At 44.6% G+C, this 26,668-nt stretch overlaps 1 protein-coding gene across 1 annotated transcript in view; it reads left to right on the top strand.

The window, feature by feature from the left end:
• The window catches only part of SLIT3 (slit guidance ligand 3), a 1,101,025-nt gene that overhangs the window by 1,017,270 nt on the left and 57,087 nt on the right, over positions 1 to 26,668 (top strand). The window contains exons 30-31 of the mRNA XM_069654301.1: positions 2,531 to 2,668; positions 22,862 to 23,102. Of these exons, the coding sequence (XP_069510402.1) occupies positions 2,531 to 2,668; positions 22,862 to 23,102 (379 nt within the window). The remainder of the gene's footprint in view (positions 1 to 2,530; positions 2,669 to 22,861; positions 23,103 to 26,668) is intronic.

Raw genomic sequence — 26,668 nt, 5'->3', positions numbered from 1 at the left:
TGCAAGGTTCTGTACTACCTGTGTCAGCGCAAGGTTCCTTACTACCAGTATCGGTGCAAGGTTCCTTGCTACCTGTGTCAGTGCAGGGTTTCGTACTACCTGTGTCAGCGCAAGGCTCCTTACTACCAATGACAGTGCATGGTTCCTTGCTATCTGTGCCAGTCCACGGTTCCTTACCACGTGTGTCAGCACAAGGTTCCTTACTATCAGTGTCAGTGCAGGGTTCATTGCTACCTGTGTCAGTTCAAGGTTCTTTACTACCTGTGTCAGCGCAATGTTCCTTACTATCCGTGAAAGCGCAAGGTCCCTCACTACCAGTGTCGGTGCAAGGTTCCTTGCTACCTTTGTCAGTGCAGGGTTTCTTGCTACCTGTGCCAGTGCTGGGTTCCTTACTACCTGTGTCAGTGCAAGGCTCCTTAGTACCTGTGTCAGTGCAAGGCTCCTTACTACCAGTGACAGTGCATGGTTCCTTGCTACCTGTGTCAGCGCAAGGTTCCTTACTACCAGTATCGGTGCAAGGTTCCTTGCTAACCTGTGTCAGTTCAGGGTTCATTGCTACCTGTGTCAGTGCTGGGTTCCTTGCAACCTGTATCAGTGCAAGGTTCCTTGCTACCTTTGTCAGTGCAAGGTGATTGGCTACCCTTGTCAGTGCAAGGTTCCTTGCTACCTGTATCAGTGCAAGGTTCCTTGCTACCTTTGTCAGTGCAAGGTTCCTTGCTGCCTGTGTCAGTGCAAGGTGATTTGCTACTCTTGTCAGTGCAAGGTTCCTTGCAACCTGTATCAGTGCAAGGTTCCTTGCTACCTGTGTCAGTGCAAGGTGATTTGCTACTCTTGTCAGTGCAAGGTTCCTTGCAACCTGTGTCAGTGCAAGGTTCCTTACTACACGTGTCAGTGCAATGTTCCTTGCTATTTGTGTCAGTGCAAGGCTACTCCTGCCCTTCTGCACTTATGCTAGCATTCAGTGATTGGGGAATGTGAATAGATAAAACTTGGTGTTTAGTCCCTAATGAATTTTAGGGTCACCTCACAAGCTCTTTTATCGCAAAGTGATTATGTGGCTTGTGGAAATGATGCTGGAAAGAGCCTTTGTACAGCGAATGTTTTTGGAGGTCACCGGTTCTGGCAGAATAAGGGGCCCTGCCTTCTCACCTGCACGGGCACCTGAAAGGATGCCAAGGCTCTATGCAGAGAGTGTGGGGACATGTAATTCAGCAGCGTGGGTGGCTGTGGGCCCTCAGTGGCACTGATGCAACGTGCCTTTGGCATTTGTACTTTCTTGCATTACTTTGGAGTGCATAGAAGCAGTCAGAAGGCGCCATATTGGAGCTATAGAAAGCCCTCACACTGTATCTAGAGGATGACGAGCCTTCTCTAAATCCAGGGACCACACCCGTATTTGGAGGCATCCGCAGTGGATGCAGCGATCACAGCATGGGAGGTTTTAGGTGTCTCTGGAATAGGTCCTCACAGGTCATCATTCTCTGCCTCGACCACGCCGGATCAGCTCATCCATGACCTGTTACTTTCTGATGTTTAAGGGATGTGTGCAAACTCATAAGAGTATACGAACACATCTCTAAAGGGCAGTTAGTGGAAGTGGAGTATGTTTACTTCTCTCTCGAAGAAGAAGAAGTAATTTGGGGTGGCAGAGTTGCCATTGTCCTAATGCTAAACTCACAAAGATCTGAAAAAGCACACCATGCCCCGGTTTCTCCATTTACATGAGAAGCACACCTAGAGTGTGTTTGCTGTTCTTCGCTGTTTTTAGTTGTGCCTATTAGGTGTGGCTGAAAGCGCTGTTTGTAAGCCAAAACTATTGTCATAGCAACTGAAGATAGCAGAGAGATGAGCTGTCAGCGGGACATGTGGCCTGTGTGTGTTGCATGATTAGTTACCCACCCATTGACCACCCATGGCCATACTAGTCCCTTTATCATTCCCACCCACTACCTGGCCCTCCCCGCCCAAAACACGTCCCACCTGGTATCTCTCTAAGTCTAGCTCTGTGATCTGTGAGCAGTCTTCTGAAAGGTCATGGCTTCATTGCCAGCTCCTGAGGTTATGCAACTGCCTTAACCAAGTGCCCCTTCATCCACGTATTTTACAAGGCGTATGTGTGTGTGTGTGTCCTTGCATCTGTTCCTTGCTGTCAAAACCATGCTTCAGTTATGACAACAGCTGTGTCTCCTGTACAGGCATTACATAGGCATTCGCCATGCACTGGTGTCCCAGAGAACCATTACAGCACTGCCTAAAAAATGCAGGTCCCATGCCTTCACAAAAGCCCAAACATTAGGCTTTGCCAGTGCTTATTTTCTCTTCGCTACAAAGAGGCAAGGAAAGCACTGTGATTTGTGGGCTTCTCTGGTTTTCAAAAGCATGGCACTACAACTGGCATCAAGGTAATGGTTGGAGTTTTGTTTGGAATGAGATGTTGCAGTGTGCACATCTGCCCAAATAGAGTCGGTAGCCTCCCAGGTGCAGTGCCATTGAGTCCGCGCCATTTATGTTTCTCTCGATGTTTTCACAGATGTGAGTGCTCCCCTGGGTACAGCGGCCGACACTGCGACACAGATGACGACGACTGCGCCAGCCACAAGTGTCGCCACGGGGCGCAATGTGTGGATGCAGTGAATGGCTACACGTGCATCTGCCCCCAGGGGTTCAGGTAAGAGCTCGTCCTCACTCATTTGCATGGATTGTTCACTAAATATTTGCCCCTCCTGGACTCACAGTCTCCTCTGCCAAGAAGGGTCATAGCATAGACTGGCATGCAGGGAGTGAGCTGCACCTGGCAGAGGTCTGTACCTATGTTGAGTTATGATATGATAGGCTATTTATAGCACGCTTAATACCCAGAAGTTTCTAAGCGCTGGACCCGGCGATCGAACCTGTGTTGCTCCGTGTCATCTTGCTTCCAAGGCGAGCACGTTGCTCCTGAGCTATCCTCAGAGGATGGCCCTTATTCAGGAGCTGCCTTGAGAACAGGTGCCTATGGGTACCTGCGACAAGTGTTATGAGGGTCTTCACACTTGAAACGTCTACATTTTGAAGATGATTTATATGTGTCCAGAGTTTCTTAGAATGAAGAGGTTGAAAACGGTATGCAGTGATTATACTGAATATAAAATAACGAATGAAATTACAACGAATACAAAAACAACGAAAATGAAAATAACTATTTTGTGAAAAAACTAGAAATTAGGTTTTTGTGAACTTATTCTGACCATTAGTTAACTGACTTCGCTGCTTAAGTCGTTAGAACCAGAATCAAATAAAAAGTATTACATTCCCTCATAATATTCAGATGCTCTATTTTAATTGTAATACGTCAAAAACGTGCCACAATTTGCTGTGCCCTGTTTGAACAACATCATGTGGGTCGTCTATTTCTGTGCAATTCTCCTGAAGCCTAGACGTAACAGTGAGGTTCTCCCACTTTAGGTTTCTGCAGGTGTTGCTCTGGCCAACAGGTGCCTCTCTAAACGGCTCTCGCCACAGACTGTCATTACTGCGAAGTGCCCTCTGCCCCGCTAGAAAAGGGGATTGTGGACAAAATGTACTGCAGAGCACACTTCTTCTGATTTCTCGGGCACTAAAGAACGCAAAAACAAGTCTTCACCCATTCCTGTCTACATTTCACGGCTAAACCTATATCACAAATAGGCCGCTGAGGTGTTCCTGGAGAGCTCTGTTCGCTGCTGACAGGTTCTCGTTGTTCTCAATGTCTGCTTAAATCCAGAGAGTACGTTCTGGGGAGATTTCCTAGTTGGAAAACGCCTCTTCTTACCCTGCCCTTCTACTTCATGAAAACTATTGTGAAAATTGGCCATACTCATCAGCTCCTAAAATAACCCAGACTTAAATCTTCTCTGTTTAATATTGAGTAATTCCGATCTCCTATTACGGAACTAGAAAACGTTTGCTAACTAACCTATTCCTAATTATCACTATCTAATAGAAGCAGTGAGTATCTGTTGTTATCTCCTATGGGTAACTCCTTTGCAAGCCGGGTCTGAGGGAACATTTTCCTAGAATTTTTCGAGCTGCAAACTCAATCACAGACCCAAAACTGCACTTCAAGATCAGTGCAAGCTACTGCTGGAGAATCCTGTCCTGAAAAGGATGGAATTATTGAGCCGGTGCCGTTAAACCATCTCCTAGGCACTCATTTAGTCTTTATTTGCTAGTGTTTCACTTTCGGGGAATACCTGGTTACCTCACAGGGTCTAAAGAGTGGAAGGTCTGTCGGAAATTTGCACAAATAAAAACTGTCCTGGAGGCACCCAGGATTTCATAAAACATACAAAATGCAAAAAAAACACAGAGACGCACCGCAGCAGGAAACTATTTGTTTTTTTATTTTTTATTTGAAAAGAGACGTGTTGCGAGTGACAACGCAACCACTAAGATGCCAAGAGAGGCACATTTCCAACATAACTGATGTACTTAAATTACCAGAACGTGATAGATAACCCCTACACGGATTTCGGGAAGCAGAGGTGCCCCCTGGATCACAACATTGATTCAGTGAAGGAGTAACATCCTAACAAAAACACAAATGGTCCTGAAGAAGATGATCCCAATAGCCACAATTATCGAAACCAGTCAACCCAACCAGGCATGAGCCATCTCATGCAGATGATGATGTTCAACTTAATACATCTGTATACGTCGCAAAATTATGTATTTTATCGCTAGATAACTGTATTAGCCTCTAGCGTTTGCTGCTCTCGTTGAGGAGCATATTAGCTGTTTTTAATTATCAGAACCAGGGTTTGAGCTAACAGGACTGCCTATATCAACTGGTGATTAAAACATAGAGAGAAATTCCAGATTAGAGGACCAGTCCATGTTACTTCTTTGTCATGAAATGGTAATTTGGTGACCCGAGTCTGATATTTTATTGTTTAATCATTGGATGGGGAGATTCCTTTCTGCTATCCCTTTTAGATAGGCAGTGCATCACCCGTCTTCTAGGAGAGATTCATTCGGATAGGGACAGGGTGTTATTCATTACAGGGACAGTATGCATATGTGTATTATTTTACCTGCAAGATGATTGGTTTGTCTTTTCTTCAAACTATGTTCTCCAATACCGTTCTTTAGTGTTAAAAATATGTACCTTAACAGCAGGAATGTACTTAGGACCGCATAGTCTTTAATTTAGCCCCAGGTGTGCTCTGCCGTCAGGATGCAGCAGCACAGGACCTGGTCCCTGGATTCTTGGTCTGGAGACAAAGGATGAGAACCTGCAGCAGCAACTGTGAGAGGATGCTTCCAGCAAAGGGTTCTTCATGGATTGTCATGGCTTTGTGGATTTGGCACTTTTTTACAACAGCCAGATGTAGAATGAATTTTGCTGGTCGGATTCTCTTCATTCTCTCAGCCCTGCACTCTGGTGAGGGGACTTTGGGGATTCTAAGCATGTCGCTGGAGATCCAACAGGGGTCCACCAAAGTTTCAGCTGGATTCGGACTTCAAAGACCATGCACCACACTCAGGCTCGAGGTCTCAGGGTATTGGCAGTATGCAGCCTAACAAGGTCACAGCACATTGTGAGAGGGCTAAAAATGCAGGTCTTCTTGAGGCTATTGGTTCACACCAGCCTCCTGGTAGAAGTAATCATTTTTCTGACCCCCAGGTTGATTTGAAGGAAGGGTTATACCAGGCTCCGGTTACACAGCAGGCTCTCCGGTCGCTAGAAATCACTACAGATGTCTTTTTTTCATCTTTTTCTTCGGGTTCAGCTCCAGTGGTTGACTTGTCAGCAGCTTACAGTATCGGAGTGTTTATCAGGATCTAAAGCACAACTTCTGTAACCTCTCCCATTCTGGATACCCAATCAGGACAGTTTGCCCTCCACTAGGACTTGGTTCCTTTCAGGCAAGGTGGAAGACAAAGGGCTGCAGAATTTTGGACTCCACCCTTTCTTTTTGCATTCTCAGACACTCTGGAGCCTAGGCGGGGGAATGTAAAGGATTCCCGCTGAAGAGAAACCTTCCACTGAAGTCGTTCCCACCTAGAATGAGAGAGGAAGACCTCAGAAACAAGAAGGATACTTATAAATGGTGAAAACGAAGGACGGGACCATTCTAAAAGAATGGTGGCCCTTGTGTGCTTTAACAAATGCTGAATTAACAGCCTGCGAGAAATAAGACTAAACAGTCACTAAGGTAAAACCACTGCCATCAGCAAATGAAGTAAACTTTCAATTGTAACAAAAATGTTGCAGGTAAGTGAGAAAGGATATACATTGTATCCCCTAGAACTCCACATAAGGTTGGATGTGCTCCTCTCACTAAAATCAATGTAAAGGGGATGGAAATCCCTCTTTGCCCCCTGTGAACAGTAGTTCGCCCAAGTACATGAAAAAGAAATTAAAAGGGAAGCCCAAAATGGACAACCCAGCCTAAGTCCAAAAGTTATAAGAAGCCATAACTCCAATCACACACTATGGAGAGACATAAAACGGTCAGTCATAAAAGGAGTAACAGAGTAGATGGGGGGGGGGCGGATTCTCCTTCACCTAACAAGAAGGGAAAATAATCACTAAGCCAAAGAAAGAGGTTCTGGGGTTGACACAGGTCAGGAAGATATATCACAAATATTAAAATCTTGACTAACATGCACAAAGTCACTAATGTATGCCTACACCATGTCAACCATCATACAGTGACAGTAATATTGTTTTTTTTTACACTTTGCTTATTGAATTTTATCTAGATTAGGGAAAGACCATTGCATAGATGCATAAATACATTAACCATCATCTGCAGAGGTGAGCATGCAGCAACTTAGTGGTGTCGCACCACCAGAGGTTGGCAGAATTCAAACCCCAATACTATACCCCAAGCAACAGACAAGCGCCCAACCCATAGAGTTTTAATCCTCCACCCGAGACCTAGTGAACCAAAGAAAAAGTTGGGAAACTCTGCCCCGACTCCCTTCAAGTAGGGGCTGTTGCAAGTTTCAGCAGTTAGTATTTGTAAATCACCCAAAAGTCTTTACGTCTAGACGAAGCTGGTCCTCTATGGAATTACTAATGGCAATGTCCTTCTGTCCATGCACTTTTGTACCAGGATAAAAGCACAATAACACCTGCCCACCAAATCTCTTATAAGGCTTTGGTTTCTTTGGTCCACTCATAGGTGGAATATATTTTTCTGGTGAGAGAGGGAGAGATTGTGTGTGTGCATGTGTGTGTCTGTGTGTGTGTGAAACACTTTCCTTTAATTTTGTGTAACATTGCTGATAAGCACTATTTAGATGCTTCCTATTTTGCGTCATGTTCACCCAGCTGTGTTTTTAGACCATTGTCCATTAAGCGTCTACAAGGTGAATGGGCCAAACATTCAGGAGTCATTCTGTGCATTCTGTAGGCATTCTTTTTTAATTGTGTCTCATTGGGCAAGAACAGAGTAAAGGACTATGTTGGAGAAATAGCCTCCTAAACCCCCACTGTGAGGAAATTGACCACCCACACGTGGAGAGTGTGCTTGCCTGGGCTTTTTTGATGTTTTAATAATGAAAAGGAATGATGGGAAACCAGCCTGCATGGACTGTGTGAGACCATTCCACACACAGTCCATCTGCTTCCCGCACAAAACGCATAGTCACATGTACTCCGGGAAGACACAGCCTACTGGCGCTGTCTTCCTCTGTCATGTTCAGCTGGAATGTGACAGCCACGGGTACATCAAAGCATCTCAAGGTGGGAGAGGCACACCTTCCTCCAGCAAGGACAGCCTAATTTTAATATCAAAGGCCTCATGGATCTGCTTTCCTTTGTCCTCTGGCTGGTGGCAGTGCATACTAATGAGATATAAGTGAAGCAAGCCTGAAGGGGCTTGGTTGACGGAATAGACAACAGGAAAGGCGGGGCTAACACCCCTTAAGTATGCAATGTGTCAACTTGAAGTTAGTTTCCATCCCTCTAAATGAAAGGCAGTGAAATGCATTCTGGGACCACTATTTACTGTAGGCAAACCCCTGCAGAGCTGACTCCTTTCAGAGGGAAGAGGTATGTGGTTTGGGGGAAGACAGAAAGTCTGCTCCAAGCAAAAACTTCAAGGGAACCCGGAGCTTTAATCAAGAGTCACAGAGGGCTCAGTTAATCAGAGAGACACTTTGATCTACAACAGACTGTGGGTGCGATTTCTCGCCGTCGCCAAAACCAGTACAAAAGGGACCCTATGAAAACTCAAACAGAAAAGAGTTGAGTAAACATTGCTTTATTAACACACAAGCATTCGCGAATGGGCCACAAGTTCAACCGTCTCGCAAAGCAAGTCGTCAAAGTGCCGCCCTTTGCCCTGCACATCGTGGTCCTTTTATACCCATCTGTTTTACATTGTCATACATTGCTGCACATAGATTATGTCCACCACAAGGCGGTTCCTCCCAGTCATGACTTTGCATCAACGGTCAACAGTTCAACATCTGCTATTGTGGTTTCCTGTTATCTGTTATTCGCTCTCTCTCGTGCCCTTCTGTGTCCTTATCTCTGTGCACGAGGCTGTGCTTACTCATTCCTTCCCCACCCGTAATCTGCAGATAGTTTTAGCAGGCTCAACATGCTTCGACATACAGTGACCAAACACAATTCTTCTGTTAAAAACAAGTTCTTGCCAGGTCAGCAGGTCTTAAATGCCGCTGTATAAAGAGAAGGCCTCTTCTTTTAACAAAGGGTACATTCTTTTAACACATATGGTGATTAGTACAAACTCCAAGTGTGAGCACAACATTACATATGTATGCGTACCTTCAATCCACCCTTTGCTCACACTTGAGCATCAATCTAAACAGTCCTAGCATAAGCAGATGGCAGGAAAGCAACATCATCACATACTGTATGTACCATAATCTTCTCCAGGCCTCCCATGTCAAAAAATTCCTGTTGTACATGGCTTTTATCCATTGGATTTAGGCGCGTTATGCTGGAAGAACACATGGAAACACAGCACGACACACATACCGGGAAACATTGGATGCAGAGACAAATTCCTACAACTATTGCCGCTAGAACCAGTATAGGCGTAAGAAGTTGCCATCCAATTTCTTTCAGGAGCTTCATCCACCAGCTATCTCCTGACCCTTCCTCCTGGTGGATGCTATCCGCCACTTTATGCAGTTTGTTTACTCCATCCAGGATTCCTGTACTCCCTTCTGGTATGTAAACACAGCATTGGGATCCCACCAAAAAACAGACTCCGCCCCTTTCTGCAGTGAGTATGTCTAAGACATACCTATTTTGGAGAGCCACTAGCCGAATTGCTTTCATTTCATAAGTGATGTTTTCCATTAGGTCTGCAGATTCTTCGATTACGAACTCAAGGGCCCTGTTTAGCTTTTGGATTTCTTGACTGTTCATAAAGATGCCCGCTGGAGGAACCAGGACCCCCATCAGATCTATAAACGTTTCCCATCCTGTAGGTTGATATGTAGGAATTTTTGGGTTTACTGCTCGTTTATTTCTGCTGTGTATTTCTTTATGCAGAGTAGACGGGGCATATACCATCACAGCCGGCATTATTCTGGCTATGTAACATACCCCAACAAAATCTTTGGCTAACCACAAATAAGCCCTCTTGTTACAGACGTAGGCATGTCCTTCAATCTGTAACAATCCCTTCGTGTAGTTATTTAGATTCACCATTTGACTGCACCCCGAGATCATTCTTTGATTACCTCTTGCGCTCCTCTTAAAACATATATTCTTTGGCCTAAACTCTTGTGTGATGGTGATAGGGGGAGGAGGTTCTCTTACTATCTGTACCATAGCAGGTGCAAGCCCGATTCCCTCAGTTTTGATTTTATAGCGTATCTTTTCCTTTAGAAGGGTTTTGTTCTCTCCTCTAACATAACAAGCGGTATTCGGTATCATGTATTGCTGTGCTGACACTATTCTCATGTAAATTAATGTACACCCGGCATCCTCAGTAACTGGCGATGCGTACACTGGGATGCCTTCACTGCTATGTCGGGGCATGTGGGTGCAGATCCAGCAATCAGTTTTATTCACTACCCCATATGTTGTGTTTATTATCTTCACGTATTCATTTTTAGCATAGTCTTCCGGGTCGTGTTGGTCATAGGCATCTCGATTCCTGCTCTTGACCCAATCTGTTCTCCCTGTTTCATTTGACTCGGGCAACAGGTTCTTTAATTCATATCTAGATGGATGTTCCAGATACCAGAATATTATGGCAAATGCTATTAGTACTACTATCGTGCATACAGAAAACAAAATTTTGCCTCTTGTGGTACAAACTGGTATTTTCCTCTTACCTTCTGTGTTTGAGGAGCATACACTTATCCGTTCAGGGACTAAACCAGCATACACGGGTGTAGACATAGTTCAGTATATGGCTCAGTATACAGCGTATATCAGTTGCAACCTAGCGATATAGCAATATCCCCTATTTAAAGAACCAGTGTCCTTATTACTCTAATAGTGGTAGGTCTCACTGAAAACCTTCATCCGATCTGTCCCACGTCTCGTAGTGCCTGTCCCAGGAGGGGAACGCCGAAGGCCCTTCAGGCTACAAGCCCGTCGTCTTCAGTAAGGCACAATTCTGCTAAAACCAACAAGAGAGTCCAAATGTTCATCTCCCTAATGATCAAAGTTCAAAACAGTGTCCTTACACGTTGCTTGGCATATACACGTCACGGGATCGGAGACGATGGGCACACCTACTAATGGCGTCTGGCAGTACTGTTGCAACCTGGGGTTGGTTGGTTCCCTTTTCTGGATTCACGTGGTACCAGTGCGATTTGCCATCAACTTTTACCGCAGTTTGTGTTGCGAGGAGCACCTGAAACGGGCCCCTCCATCTGGGTTGCAGTCCGCTGGTGCGATCGAAGGCTTTTATAACAACCCAGTCACCGGGCTGCACGTCGTGACCTTCTCCTATCAGAGGAGATGGAGCTACTGCGTTCACCTGTGCATTAATAGAAATCAGTCTATTAGTTAACCCAATACAGTACTGTTGTAATGCAGGCCATGCTTGCTCAGACAATCTCTTAGGTGATATGGGGGTCCCAATACTTGGTGGGCGCCCCATAACAATTTCGAAAGGAGATAAACCATGTGTACGCTTAGGCATAGTACGCATACTCAATAATGCAATAGGCAATGCATCCGGCCATTTCAGTCCCGTTTCAGCACAAGCCTTTGCCAGTTTGTTCTTCAGTACCTTATTTGTGCCCTCTATATCTCATCACCAAACAGTAGGAATGTTTATTTACAGGCTCCAGCTGTATAAAGTCCATATACACCACCTCAAAAGGGCAGGTGGGTAACTTACTGTGGCCCGCCGGGGCCGGTACACCTTTCCCCACATTATATAAAACACATATTTCACATTGTTTTGCCCATTGGCGACAATACATTCCCAATCTTTTGTTGTACCACACAGTACTTAAAACTTCTTCCATAGTTCTTGCGTTAACGTGGGTTGGACCATGAGCCACGCTCACTATCACAGGTAAGTATGCGTCAGGTAGTACCCAGGTGTTCGTTTTGGTATGTGCCCATAGCCCATCTACCGTCTCCTCATATTGATCATCCTTGTGCCAAGATAGTCTTTCTTCAATGGTTGCATCTGCTTGGATTTCCTTTACGCGCTCCTTCGTCCCTTCCATAGTCACATCCCTCCCCACTATGAGCTGTCGGGCTTCCCACCGAGTGTCCCTTGTGGCAGCTAGTTTAGCCATCTGGTCAGCCAAAGAATTTCCCTGCGTGACATAATCCAGTGTTTTTTTATGCGCTGAGCACTTCACTACGGCCACCATTTTGGGCAGCGTAAGGGCTTGCAATAATTCAGCAATCAATCGGGCATGTTTAATAGTATCACCTTGGGAGGTTAAAAACCCACGCTCTCCCCAGAGTTTACCAAAACTGGAAACCACCCCGTGCGCGTAGGCTGAATCAGTATAAATTGTCACTTTCATACCGCTGCTTAACACTAATGCTCTCGTTAGCGCAATTAATTCTGCTGCCTGGGCCGATTTTTCACACACTTTCCCACTCTCAATCAACCGTTCCCCTGTAGTTACTGCATACCCTGCTGTTGTCTCCCCATTTGGCAGTTTGAAACAGGAACCATCACAGAATAATATACCCTCATTATCAACCAGCGGGGTGTCTTGCAGGTCTGCTCTACCCTTAGTGTGTTCTTCCATTTGGATCACACAATCATGCCTAATGTCATCAGGTGAGGTGGGCAAAGGAAGCAGTGTCGCTGGATTCAAAGTGTTACACCGTTCAATTTTTACATTACTGGCAAACAGGATCATCTCATACTGTGTGAGTCTAGCTGTAGTCAAATGCTGTGTATGCACTCTATTCAGAAGAACATCTACCGTATGTGGAACCTTTACTGTTACTTCACTCCCTAGGATGATACCTGCACTTTGTTTTAGGGCTGTCGCTGCTGCAGCTACTGCTCTCATGCATGGGGGTAGGCCTCGAGCTACTGAGTCCAGAGTGCTAGAAAAATATGCACATGGTCTCTGTTTACCCCCTTGTTCCTGTGTCAAGACTGACACAGCGCAACCTTCCTGTTCATCAACAAAAAGGCAAAATCTCTTAGTATAATCAGGTGTGCCTGTTTCCAGCTCCCGTGTCTACCAGACATCTCAAGTTTCGGTGGGGGCCGATCCTAATAGAGGCATAAGGCCCCCTTTGGTCTATAGGAACCTGCACCACTCCCGCTATCTCATTCCGGCATCCTCAGGACATATCGCTTGTGTTATCCTGAAAATCATCGTTATAGTATACCCCTTCTCCACATTCTTCACCCTGGCATACACCTTGTACTTGTGTCGTTTGTTGTGGCTGATACAGTAGATTGGGGGGAGGCGGGGCCGGCCAGGGAACATCCCCTCTTGCTTGTCCGTCAAAGGCATTGGGTTGAGGGGGTTTAAACATTCTATTGTCTTGGTTGCCGTACCCACCAGTCCTATTTCCTGGGGCAAATGTTGTCTGTGAAGGGGGCCGTACGCCCCTTCCTCTCCCACCACTCTGGGGACACTGGGATTTCCAGTGTCCGGGTCTCTTGCAGAAGGCACATACATCTTGGGGTAGCCCATCCCTCCTCCCATATAGCGCACCTTCTTGCACTGTACCTCTTCCTGTCCCTTGGCCCCCTATCATGTTGCTACTATAGCCCTGTGACGGGCCGTTATAATTGTAGTTATACCTGCCTTGGGGCCCTTGATGCAACTGTTGCATCAACACTTTGGTTTTTAAATCCTTCTCTTGTCGTGCCTTTTGTTGTCCCTTCACTCTTTCCCCTCTTTCGTAATACCTAGCCATTTCGAGGAGATCCCGGGGGTTCCTAGTCATCCATGTACTTTCTGCCCTCCTAATGTTCTCCTGAATTGGCCCGTGGAGCCCCTCTACAAAGTTTGTGGCAAAGTACCGTTGGCCCGTTTCAGACCCTATCTCTAGCCCACTGTGCGCTTTGAATGCTGCTTCATAACGCAGAAAGTACTGTGCTACTTCCTCACTTGCACCCTGTATCACAGCGGACAGTTTCTCCACATTCACATCAAATGGGGGTAACACCTTTTCTAGAGCCCTCAGGACTGCCATGCCATGCCCCCTTAGGGGTTCAGGATATTCCTCATGCAGTTTTCTATTTTTGCTCGCATCCATTACATCTTTCCATTTTATTGTTTCATTGTCTTTGGCACGAAAGGGGGTCCATATTTCTTCTGGGACAATGGCTAACAATATGTTATCTACATCCTCTACGGTAAATAACCCTGGTCTGAATAACTTTCCTACTTCTTTGTAGAATCCTGCCGGGTCTATACGGGGGTCGGGGATGGACTTGGTGATATGCATTAATTCAATTCGGGATAAAGGGACATACACATAGGTGCGCATCATGTTACCAGTGGCTGCCTCTATGGTGGGTTGGCACTCTCTCATTGGCATTAATAGTAACTTTTCCATGTCTGTTTGTTCACTTACAAGGGCCTGCGCTGGTGGCGAAACAGAGGATTGATGACTAAGAGCTTTCTCTTTTATTTTTTTATAATCTTTTAATAGTTTCTCCACCTTAGCCATCCTCCATTCTTCCGCCCCTGAATCATCCACTCTTATATTAGATAGCAGTTTCTTATCCAATTCCGTCCTAATCCTATTCCACTGGGACACATATCTAGGCTCCTTTTCCTCTTCTATATCATCCACGCTAATAAGAAGATATTTAATTACGTTTACTTGTATAGGCCAGCCAAGGCCCTCCATCAGACTCACCAGGGTGGACATGGACTGCGAGTGTATGGATGCTATCATACGATTAGCTACATTTTGGCCCGCCTGGTCTGCATCTTTGAGTTTAGCCTCTCTTTCCCTCACCTCTCTTTCCCATGCCCTCTTTTCCTTCTCCCATTCAACACCGCCCCTTATGACTTCCGCTATTATGTCGGACATACATCCCCATAACTGAACACTGGACGCAGTCACTGGTAGTAACGCGACAGCGTCCTGATATGCTGAGGGCAGATCCGCAGTACTCTGTCCTCTCAATTTACAGTTACCCTCATAAAAGGTATATAGTTTAGTGGCCACTGTCCTAAATTCCAAAGGTGTCAAACGCCCCAATTGGTCCCGTAGGCTGTCATTGAGGGGTGTGCCATACAGCCCGGTCATAAGGATTTGCAAGTCTCCATCTCTATCCTTTTCTACAGTAGTCGTTCTCCTATGGTCTATCAACCTATCTGGGTCTCCATACTTCATTGGGAATTCCACCCTTTCACCCTCACTGTCTGTCGGTGGAGCTGTAGCTCCTGGAAACAATAATTCAGTCGTTGTTTGTTCTGCTTCTAGCCCTATCACATCTTCATATCGAGGCACCGGCACGGCAGGATACATACCCCCACTGTTCTTAATCATCATATGTCTATCCAACTGATCTAGCCTCTCACCCTTCTCTTTTATCTCTAGATCATGTAATTTTTGATTTACCGTTCTCTTCTGCTCCTTTGCTTTTTGTTTATTCTGAGCATTGCGCCTGCGCATTGCTTCTACCCTCCATAGTCGTATAGCCTCAAACTGTGCGGGTCTGACCCGTCTTTTTACTAATTCTATTTCTACTTTGGATATGCGGTCCACATCAAAGGACCCGGTGTCTGGCCATTTATGCTCAATCAAATCTTTTGTGTATTCGGACCATTCTTTTAAGAACAATGTTGAATTCAATCCATGTTTAATCAACATATCAAATGCAGGGGTTCCTTCAAGAGGGGCATAGTGTCTCTTGCCTATACCACTCTTGCTGGAAGCCGCTTGACCCATTTTGTTGGTATACCACAATTGCCTAAAACACTCACCTTTCCCAAATATGCACCTATTGGCTAACAATAATAATACATCCTCCTGGCGTATCTAACATATCATATCATCATTTCAACATTACTTCTTCATAGACGGACTTACCACCGTCCTCTTCACAAACCCTGAATCATTATTTCCTTATTCCATCATGCATCCGTCCATACCACTTATCTTAAGGGTCCCGCCAGAGTGTTCCGGACCCGAAGGGCGACAGCCTGCTGTTCCACCGCCAACAGAGCCGGAAAAACAAGGATGACGCGTTGGTTGCAATCAAAGGTGCGGATTCAGTTGTTGGGGCCCCGTGATCAATTCCTTCTCCGGTTCCGCCGCGGCGTTCCTCACCCAGTGACGGACTGTCGCTCCTTCGCGTCCCACTTCTGACACCAAAATTGTGGGTGCGATTTCTCGCCGTCGCCAAAACCAGTACAAAAGGGACCCTATGAAAACTCAAACAGAAAAGAGTTGAGTAAACATTGCTTTATTAACACACAAGCATTCGCGAATGGGCCACAAGTTCAACCGTCTCGCAAAGCAAGTCGTCAAAGTGCCGCCCTTTGCCCTGCACATCGTGGTCCTTTTATACCCATCTGTTTTACATTGTCATACATTGCTGCACATAGATTATGTCCACCACAAGGCGGTTCCTCCCAGTCATGACTTTGCATCAACGGTCAACAGTTCAACATCTGCTATTGTGGTTTCCTGTTATCTGTTATTCGCTCTCTCTCGTGCCCTTCTGTGTCCTTATCTCTGTGCACGAGGCTGTGCTTACTCATTCCTTCCCCACCCGTAATCTGCAGATAGTTTTAGCAGGCTCAACATGCTTCGACATACAGTGACCAAACACAATTCTTCTGTTAAAAACAAGTTCTTGCCAGGTCAGCAGGTCTTAAATGCCGCTGTATAAAGAGAAGGCCTCTTCTTTTAACAAAGGGTACATTCTTTTAACACATATGGTGATTAGTACAAACTCCAAGTGTGAGCACAACATTACATATGTATGCGTACCTTCAAGACTGGGGGATGGGTGGGACCTAGGTATATGTTGTTACCCCTTGTCTTTCCTGTTGCAGAGCACTCTGGTACTGACCTCATGCATAACAGAAGATTGTTGGTGGGGACCCAGGCTTGGTTCATTAAGGTGGACTTAGCCAGCACCAATCACTGGGGCCTCACTTAGCAGATCATTTGAAGACTTTCAATGGAGTTAGAAGGGCTCCTTTGGCCCTGAGCTGAAGGTACAGTCTACCAAACATCTTCTGCCAGTGAAGGAAAGCCAGGAGTTCAAAGAGGGAAGCAGGCTCCCTCCCCAAAACATCTCCCAGGGAACAGAGGTAGATACCGGACTCAGAGGACCCATCCAGCAGCTCCAGAACTGGTACCAAGCCAGCACACAGCGTGCCCTGCTAGGTTCTGCCAGCAGCTTCCTAGGTGGGAAGTGCCGGAGAGTATCTGAACTAAGCACATGACTGTTGCCACGTCGCAGTCACCAGAGCCGTCTGATATGCCTCGAGCAGCATTCCAGATCCACCAACCAGCACAGAGACAACGATTCTTGTCCCTGAGCTCCCAATCTAGACTGCATTCAGACGTCCATCCAGCCTCGCTTGCCGAACTACTTGCTGCCTGGTACCCGCAGCTGTCTCCCGCCGCTAACTCTGTCTCAAGGGCTGCAAAGCACCCTGGAACCTCCTTGATGCTGTCGAGCACCAAGAACTTCTTCAGCACCAGGTACGTTGTGGTTTGCCCCACTGGTCCTTCTCCATAGGCCCATAAAGACAGTTACAACCATTTGCGCCCTTGGTGCTGAAACCAAATAACCTTGAACAGTAAGACTGATTACTTTACCAACTACCCTCCTGTGTGTATCCAGAGTGCATCCCCTTCCTTTGTGAAATTGTCTGTCCTCTGTGTTCCTTTACAGGGTGGGTTGTATTTTGAGGTGTGCTAGAATTGTCTGTTGTAGTAATGATAAAGTAGATATGTTTATACAACCTTGACTGGACAGTCCCTTTTATCATTGGGCAATAATTGTATTTCCGCTGTATTGCAACTAACCAAAGATCCACGACCTTGCAGAGATAAGCCTGCCGCTCCGTCCATGTTACCAAAATTGGACAAGGGGGTCTTATAATGCACTTGTATTCCAATCTGTGTGGATCCCTTCTGGTGTACTAGAGGTGTGGGGTTGATTGATGGTTTAGGAACCGATATTCATCCATGGACCACTGGTGCCCCAGAAGTTGATTCGTCACACCCACAAAGTCACATTTGCTGTTTCTTCCATTTGCTGACCCAATCTTTTAGAATGCCTTACATACTCCATCTGGTATGTTACTAATAAAGGCTTGAGGACCCACTGTTCATTTGGCAGCTAGAGTCTCAAATCCGTTTTGCGGCACTGAGGCCAATAGACTCACAGGCTCTCATGCATAAATAGACTTGAATTTCTGCACAGTGTACCCCTGCCTAGCGTAAACCTGTGCTGCCAACAGCTCTCTCACGGGAGAAAGACACCATCTAGCCCCATGAAGTGGACAAACCTGTATGGTACACTTACTTATTCAATGATCTGTTTATTCACTCTCCTGTGCTACATTCTACCCAAGCAAGAAAGTGCATCCAAGGGATCATGAAAATTATATCACATCTTTTCATCCACATTTTGGGTGTTTTTTGTTTTTGCAAACCTCTATATTCCATGTAGTCATCCTGCAATGTTTGAGGTCATCCACAGGTAGAAAATAGGGCCCTGCAAGGGATGGCAGGCTTCTGCCATCCTCACAAGGCCGCACATCTTGCCCTACTGCCCTATTGGGGCCCAGCAGAGCAGTGGAGCATGCAAAACCTGTTTTCCAATACAAGTAAGACATTGCATTATTCTTGAGGCACTGCAGAGGCATGGGACATGGGGAGCAGTAGGGAGATGAATGAATGGGGTCAAATGGTTCTTTTAGGGAGTGCAGGGGGACTAGTTTACACCCCTCAAAAATAACTTGCGAATATTCATATTCACAAGAGACATATTTTTTTCCTGGACACCTTTTGGAAAGATCCTCTACCTTTAATGACAGCACAACAAAACCCCCCAATCTAGTCACTTTCCAGAGGAACACTTCACAAGACACACATGAATAGATTCGAAATATCACCCTAAAATACCTGCCTTCAAGGGTATCTCTTTTAGCCCACCTGATTTGGACTCCCCAACGTGCCTGCTCTAATTTTAAGTAAAGGTTTAAGCAAAGTTTGTACAAGACGCGTGACAATGTAGAACTGCACACAGTCACAAGACAGAACTACTAGAACGTGTTCTATTCATTATACTCTGGGTATACGCGAGAAAGGTGCTGGCTCCAGTCCATGTGGTCAATGGCACTGCAGCAGCAGAGTCCATTTAGTGGCCAGTCATTTGGGCGAGATGTCGTGTATTTGCAGTTCAGCTATCTCCTGCAGGCTCTTCCGTTTCTTCAGTTTTGCGCCTCGCTTGTTTCTTCCCGTTCCCTCCCCCCCATAAGTAGATTTTCACTCACAGAAGGATTCTTTAGCAATTCACATAATAGCTGTGGTATTTTGATCAATGTCATTCGGCGCAGAAACATGTCGTCTATTACGGGTAAGACCTGTTATTTCGTTCTTTTGCGGTGTGAATGCCTCGCAGCTCCCTGCTGAGATGCTGCTCTGCGGGAGGCTCGGCAGTGATTATTTAAATAGCAGGGATTAGACATCACGCCAGAAAACTAGGCATCAGGTTCTGTGGGACCGCGCAGCGGGCACGCTGCCAGCCGCCCACCCGGCCGAAGACGATAGCTGTGTCCACAAAATTACTCACAGCAGTTTTCGCATGTCTAATACGCTAGACTTAAAGTTATCTCTGTCCATTTTACTTGGTCCATCTAGCTGGTAAACATGTAGCATATTCCCTTTCTCCAAATCACTTTAAAAAAGCGTTCTTATCAAGCACCAGCACTCAGAACTAAAAGCAGTTGGATATTGGTGTGCCATTATTTGCAATTGGGTGTACATAATCTTTGTCATAGCCGAAGACGGACAACAGTGCCAACAAAAGAGAAAACAGACTTTAAAGAGCCAATCTTCCAGGATAATAATGTAGAATGTGTTCTCTCACTTTTATTTGTCTCCTCTCCTCTTGTATTGTTTATCTTTTTTAATTCCTCCCTCACCTCCTAACTATAGTTGTTGCATTTGGTGGCACAAGGGTGTCAGAGTATATTATACTGATGATCCCAAATAAGAAGGAACCACGTATGGAGTTGTCTGGTCACCCTTAAATGTAATCATTGTGGCAGCAGATAACTCTGTGCAAGATGATTATTTTAGTTTCTCTATAAAGTATTTAGAAAAAGCACTGAAAGACACACCCAATGGGAAAGCTGCCAGCCCAGATTTGGTTCCAATTGAATTTTGCATGTGATTTGGCTGCCATTATTTACAAGGGTGTGTAACATCATTTTGCAGAATAGGGTTCTCTCATGCAGCTGGAATCAGTGCATTGTTCTCCTGATCTATACGAAAGGGAACAGTGCAGACCCGACCTGTTACCGTCCTCTTTGTATAATTGACACAACAGCAAAATGGTTTGGCCTGGCACTCTATGGGAACATTATGGACTGGGAAGAGGAGGATGCGATTTGATCAGATATTCAATATGACTTCCATAAAGGCCTGGGGAAGTTTGATAACATTTTAAATTTGTCCCTTATTTTGAGAAAACATATGTATGGCTATGGTGTCTGTATCTATGTAGCATTTATGGACATAAGCACAGCTTTTGACTGTGTAAGCCACGAGAAATTGTAGACATATTTTATATCTCTTGGCATGTTCCTCTTTTATTGGATTTGCTGGTAGCTATGCACACAGACCTGTCAGTAAGAGTATGTGTTAAGACATCTGGGGAACTAATGGATGCCATTAATTCAACCCGTGGCATCATATAGGGATGTGTGCTGGCCCCATTGCTTTTTAATCTGTGTATCAATTCACTATCTGCTACTTGGAACGATGTGTCAAGTGATGTACCTAAGCTAGCTGGAAGGTGTCTCCCATTGTTAATGTATGATGACGACGCAGTTCTAATTGCAAAAACTGGAAGGACCTTCCAGCAACGAGTGAAGTGTTTTTGTAATTATATGTCTGCAAGAAATCTGAATATTAATGCAGCAAAATCCAAAGTAATGTGTATAGGGACTACCAAAAGGAAAACAAGAACCATATTTACTGAAGGATCCACTCTGCAATGGGTCAGCTCTTTCACCTACTTGGGCGTCAAATTCTCGAAAGGCCTGAAGTGGCACCTGCTTATCGAAGCCCAGGCCAGTAAATGCGTCTTACATTAACACATTACACTCTATTCCTGCTACATGAACCCACATCTCTGTGCACTAATCAGTCCCTATAATTGCATCAGGATTGCAATGTCCAGATTAATGGCTCCCAGTTGAGCACGCTCTACGTATTTATTTATAGAGCAAAGTCTGTGCCGGGGGCCATGCATGGAGTAGCAGTTTGGGGGCATCAGGTGCCATTGGCTGTTCAAAGGAAGGAGAACCAGTTCCTTAGAAGATTTATGGCTGTGAATACGGGTTTTCCCAGTTATGTAATCCATTAAAAATGCAGTATGATGTTCATCTTAGACCTCATCCAACTTCAACCATTGCTGCATTGGCTGCGTCTCTGAGGCAATCCAGCACTGTCATTGACAAGGTCATTAATTCATTACATTTTGGATTCGGACATACTATATACATTAAAATGGTTAAATTATATATAAGTAACTTTTGCCCAGCTTGACCTGACGGATTATTTGTACTGTAAACTAGATAAGGGAGGGAGGGGGGCGGGGGGGCGGGTTACCAGACCATAGATATCTTGACTAATGACTTTTGAAAACTAAAACAAACTGAAAGAGAGGCTAGTGAATATCACAAAAAAAGCATCCTGGGCTATCTCAGTAGGAAGGAAGATTTGGACCTGTCAAACTATGTGTCCTGGTTCAATGTGCCAAGGAGGAGGGCAGGTCCAACTTACTATTTACGGAAGGCACTCTGCAGGACAAAAGAACGCAAGGCTTGAACAGCTGCCTTTGCAACCAACTCGATTTGGATGATTTGTTGTATTTTTTGCCAATATGCCCTTTATATGTGAAGTTGCAGTGTAAATATGTTTGATTATTGTTTAGAGGCCGGGGTCTAAGAAGTGTAAGCGCAGTTTTTAACATGATTTTATCCCCTCCAAATGTCAATTACGCACTAAAAATATATGCTTATGTTGAGCAGGCTTTGGAGCTCAGAGCGCTTTTATTGTAATATATGTAATTTCAGCGTGCCACTTTATATTTTGTATTCAATGTGTTGAGTTATGTAACATTTGTGCTGTTGTGGTTCCATTGTACTTTTATGGGCATTGCCCAAAATAACGTTTTATCATCATATGAGTTTAGCTCTGTACTTGATTTATATACTGGCTCCTAAAATGTGTTTGTTGGGGGGTGATCTATTTGAATAATGTACTTCAGGGACCATTGTCTATTTGGTTGTGTTTAAGCTTGTGTTTTTGACAAAGTGTATAGTCGCATGTGAGTGTCAACACGTGTTTGACAAGCTACTTTAGTTGTTGGGTCCATTTAAATAATTAAGTTCTAATTCTTAACTCAAGTTGATGCATCGGTGACAATTTGGAGGTGGTTACATCCGGAAATTGTTATATTCTCAATGCAGTCCTTGCAAATAATGCCTTATTGTAAGTCTCTCAGGATACCGCTGCGGCTTCACTCACAGGCCAGAGTAACATCAAGGCAGAGGAGATGTGTCATTTTCTGTTTAACTTATTATTTTCTCATTTTCTGCTTTTGTACTTTTCCTGCTTTTCATCTCATTAATCTGAATTCTCACTTGAATAGCTGTGAACATGTGTTCCTGGTTTTAAAGCAACATTTGTCTTATTGTTTTCACAGCCTGTTTGTGCCTTTTGAACAGTTTTAACAATTGGTAAATATTGTAGTATTTCTACCTGTAAATGTTGTCTTCTGACCAGTTTTGTCAGAGGATGTATGGCCAATGTTGTGCTCCAATGTCCTCTTGAACAGGGTTGCAATAAACAGAAAGAGTCTATAGATCATTATTTTCTTTATATGAAAATAATCGGCCATAACAGGAAGGAAATTGTAAGGGTTGTGTTTAAGTGTTTCTGATATTAGTTATAGTGGGGAAAGGCGCTTGATGTAAAAATGATCTTTGAAAGTGAGGTTCAAATGGGATTGGAACAAGAAAAGTGGCAGGCGTAGTAATCATGCAAAACCTGCGTTTTCATCAACCGCAGTCATAATGGCACGGCTCATCCACCAAAAGTGTGATCAAATATCAACATCCGATTACTCAAATGCATATTCTTTTATTTAGTAAGTGACATGTTTGCTCTGAATCTGAAGACAACCCCATTGGTGAGTCACCACAATGATGGTTCATCTCTTTCCTTCTTCTTCCACAGTGGACTCTTCTGTGAACATCCTCCACCAATGGTTCTGCTCCAGACCAGCCCCTGTGACAACTATGAGTGCCAGAATGGGGCCCAGTGCATTGTGGTGCAGCAAGAACCTGTCTGCCGCTGCGTGGCTGGCTTTGCTGGACAGAAATGTGAGAAGCTCATTACTGTGAACTTTGTGGGGAAGGATTCCTACGTGGAGCTCTCGGCAGCCAAATTCCGCCCTCAGGGGAACATATCCCTTCAGGTATGCCAACAAAAGTCACACATCCTACCTTTCTCTCATAGAGTTACCTACGGCTTTACATTGTTATATCCTCATGCTACTGCAGTTCTGTAAGTCTGCGCCCCCAAGACTGAGTAAGTATCATTTGATCATAAAGTGTCTCATTATGAGTTTGGAGGTATTCCCTGGGCAAACACCACCAGCCTCAAACACTGTTACTGGCAAAATGTTACTGCACCCCCTGTTGGGTCGCTACTTGTCCAGACCCGCAGGAGCTGCTGAACCCCAGAGACCAACTTGTGCATCTCGCCCACAGCTGATCGTTATAACAGCTGAACCTGAAACGCGACAGGGGTTAAAGAGGAAGTGGAGAGCCACCACAAAGCGCCATATTTGGACCGACTAGTTACTTTGAAGTGCAGTTAAAGCATCTTAGACTCTGCTAACCTAACCAATACATTTGAACAATTCCACTCAGAAATATATGTCGCTCTTTGCTTTGTTACATTAACAGGTATGTTACTCGGGCTTGCACACAATTCTTCCCAAATGCAAGTTAACTTTTTCCTGAAGCACCGCGCCCCACTGTGTCTCTTCCGGTGTCCCTCGCTCGCTTCACAGCAGAGGTTCTTTCACCTCCCAGATGTACATTACCTTATTTTAATAACATAAAGGTCCTCACAGAGAGAGCTAACACAGAGCAGGGCCTTCTTACCAGAAATCATACAATAAGGGACGTTTAGAATGTTGGCTGTCTTTCCTGTGTTTAGATTCTCAGCCAATCAACATTCAGATGTACCTCCTCCATGTTGGTTAGGGATTGGGGTGTGTTCCAAAGTAAGACTGCTTGAGGACTTTTCAAGATTAAACACTATACAATCAACTTCTGGCAAAGTAATCACAGAATTAAGTGTACCGAGTAAAAACCACCCTGTGTTCCCTGTTAGCCCACCCCGCTCCCCACAGACCCCATCACCAGGCCCACTCCCACACGCAAAACAAACCCAACACCTGGGTCTCGCCTTTCCTACATTCTAATACTGTGTAAAGGCTGAAACTTCAAAGTGCATTTAAACTACCCCATTACCTTTTATTCTTTGTCACCCACAGCATGCAACTTTACACACCCTCCCCTTTCTAAAAACCCACCATTCACTCCTCTTAAGGGGCATGCTAAAGATCAAAGCCCCCTACCCATTACCAGTATGTACAGCTGTGCCTATAGTAATTTCATGTTAAGTTGCTTAAATGCAAAAGAAAGTTTCTGGTTACTGGACGAGCAAGGCTGTAATGGGGCAAGGGAATGGGCTTTGTCCCAAACAGGCCACTGAAAAAATAACAGTAGCTGAATGTGATGTGAGCTTGGCGCCGATCCAGCAGGTCCCAGGTTTGAATCCCCAATATGGCAAAAACAAAAAACAAGCGCACCTGCTTTTTAAAATGAAAGTATAGGAAAGGTAAAACTTAATTTTAAAAAGTAGGGGCGCACCGCTACCATCCGGTCCAGCCCACTTCGACCACTGAATGTGGCTCCTGGGAAGCCACGTATAAGAAAGGTAGTTACCATTGGGAAATTGCAATGCTTTTCACGGCCGCAGAGTCACTGCTATTCTTGAACTTGCTGCACCGTGCGCAGAAGAGTGGACCCCCCCCCTGCTGCACCGAGGATGGGATGGAGCTTTCCTACTCAATTACAGACACCAGAGCCATGCCTGTGAATTCTGAGGTTATAACTTTGTTGCCTCCATTTTGAAAACAGGTTTCCCTTTACTTGAAAGAAAAAGAAGAAAAACGAGTATTTCACTAATCTGACAATAAAAAGTAAAAATGCTGAAGGGTACTTTTGTTATTTTTAGTTTTACTTCTTATCATGGCACTATCCCTCAGCATTTCTCTCACTCTACTCGAATATAAAACCGTTTTACATAGTTACCTCTTGGAAGATTCTGGAAATGTGTGCTCTTTTGAATGCCATTTACATAGGCATGTACATTTGTGATGCCTGGACGAAATAGAGATCAGTAGCAGAAACCTCAGATAGTGTATACATATAACAACAAGCAAAAGCATTTCTTTGGTGATATTAAATACTACACCCGAGTCACTTTCCAGATCTGCTTTAGTGCCCATCTTAGCTTCGTTTTTTTCAGTTTATTAATCGTTATTAAGATTATAAGAAGTAAGAACAATACATAGCAATAACATTGCAGAAATTCATGTAGTAAAACAATATTCACACTCTAATCCAGGGGAGTATGAATATATAAACGTATTCTTAGTAACTGCATGAGAATGGTCGAATGAAAAACAGCTTAGAGAGGTTAAACAATGATGAGATCTGCATTGAAGTCGAAGATCTTGTATAAAGACTAACAGCGGGGACATACAGAATGCATACACGAGAACAGAGGGAAGGAAGAATGGGGGAGGTCTACATAGCAGTATCATATATTACATTTTTGAGATATAGCAACGCAATGGGAAAATCAGATGAGCAAATAAAGGGGATGCAGTATATAGCTTCGTTTTTAATGTTGGAACAATTAAAAGTGCATATCTTTTCATGAAATCCAAATGTCTCCAAAGTGCTTCCATAAGGTGGTGGAATTCTTCAATGAAGTTAAAGCTGCCATTGGAAGGGATGAAAACTAGGAGCAAACTCTGGAAAAGGTTAGAAAAAGTAAGACCTTCAGGGAGAAATCCTCACCATTGATCAGCGTCTCCAAGATGACATATGCACACATGTTTCACATGAGTTTGGAGGTGGCATTTCTTCCTTTCCTAATCTGGGCTGATATGACTCAGGCAGACAGTCATTCTAAGTCTCGTCTAAAAAATGGGACTTCCTTCCCTGAGTCAATGCAGCTAAATCATTATATAATGGCTTCAATCTCAGATTTTAATGCAACAGATCATACATTGCTTTCAAGACACAGACAAACTGGCATGGACATTGATAACCCTTGGCAATACAAACATTCAAGAATCAGATCTGCAGAGGAGAGACTGGACTCACCCTCTAAATGGCCAGTAGTGATCAGGCAGAGTTGACAACATGTCACCAAAATCAAATGTATCATGGCAACACAGTCCAACCTGCCTTGCAGTCAACCGCTCAATAAAGTTATGGATATAAACATTAATTTGTATTGCATCACTTATTAAATGAGTCTTACATTAACACATTGCACTCTATTCCTGCTACATTAATCCACATCACTGTGCACTAATCAGTCCCTATAATTGCATCAGGATTACAATGTTTCTGTCATTCAATTTAATCCAAGTTTAACCTCTTAATAGTTTATTTCCTCTGAGGAAAGTCCACAGGATAGAAGGGCTGAAACATGTTGAGATGTCAATGTGAAAAGACTAGCAAAAACAGGAATCCTTGGTCATTCCATGGGAGTAAGGTGAGTGAATACAAATGGACTGGTTGCAGAGGAGTTGCTAGGGTGGGGCTGAGGAGACTATAGCCCCAAGTCTTTTGGTTGTAGCCCCGGATGGAAGCCCAGGAGCTACAACCAAAAGGCTAGCTAGCCCCGAGTCCTGACAGTCTCAACATTAGCATACCTCCGGACATATTC

The sequence above is a fragment of the Ambystoma mexicanum genome, chromosome 3q (assembly GCF_040938575.1).
Source record: "Ambystoma mexicanum isolate Mex_15411 chromosome 3q, UKY_AmexF1_1, whole genome shotgun sequence".
NCBI lineage: Eukaryota > Metazoa > Chordata > Amphibia > Caudata > Ambystomatidae > Ambystoma > Ambystoma mexicanum.
This window is presented reverse-complemented; position numbering and strand designations above follow the sequence as displayed.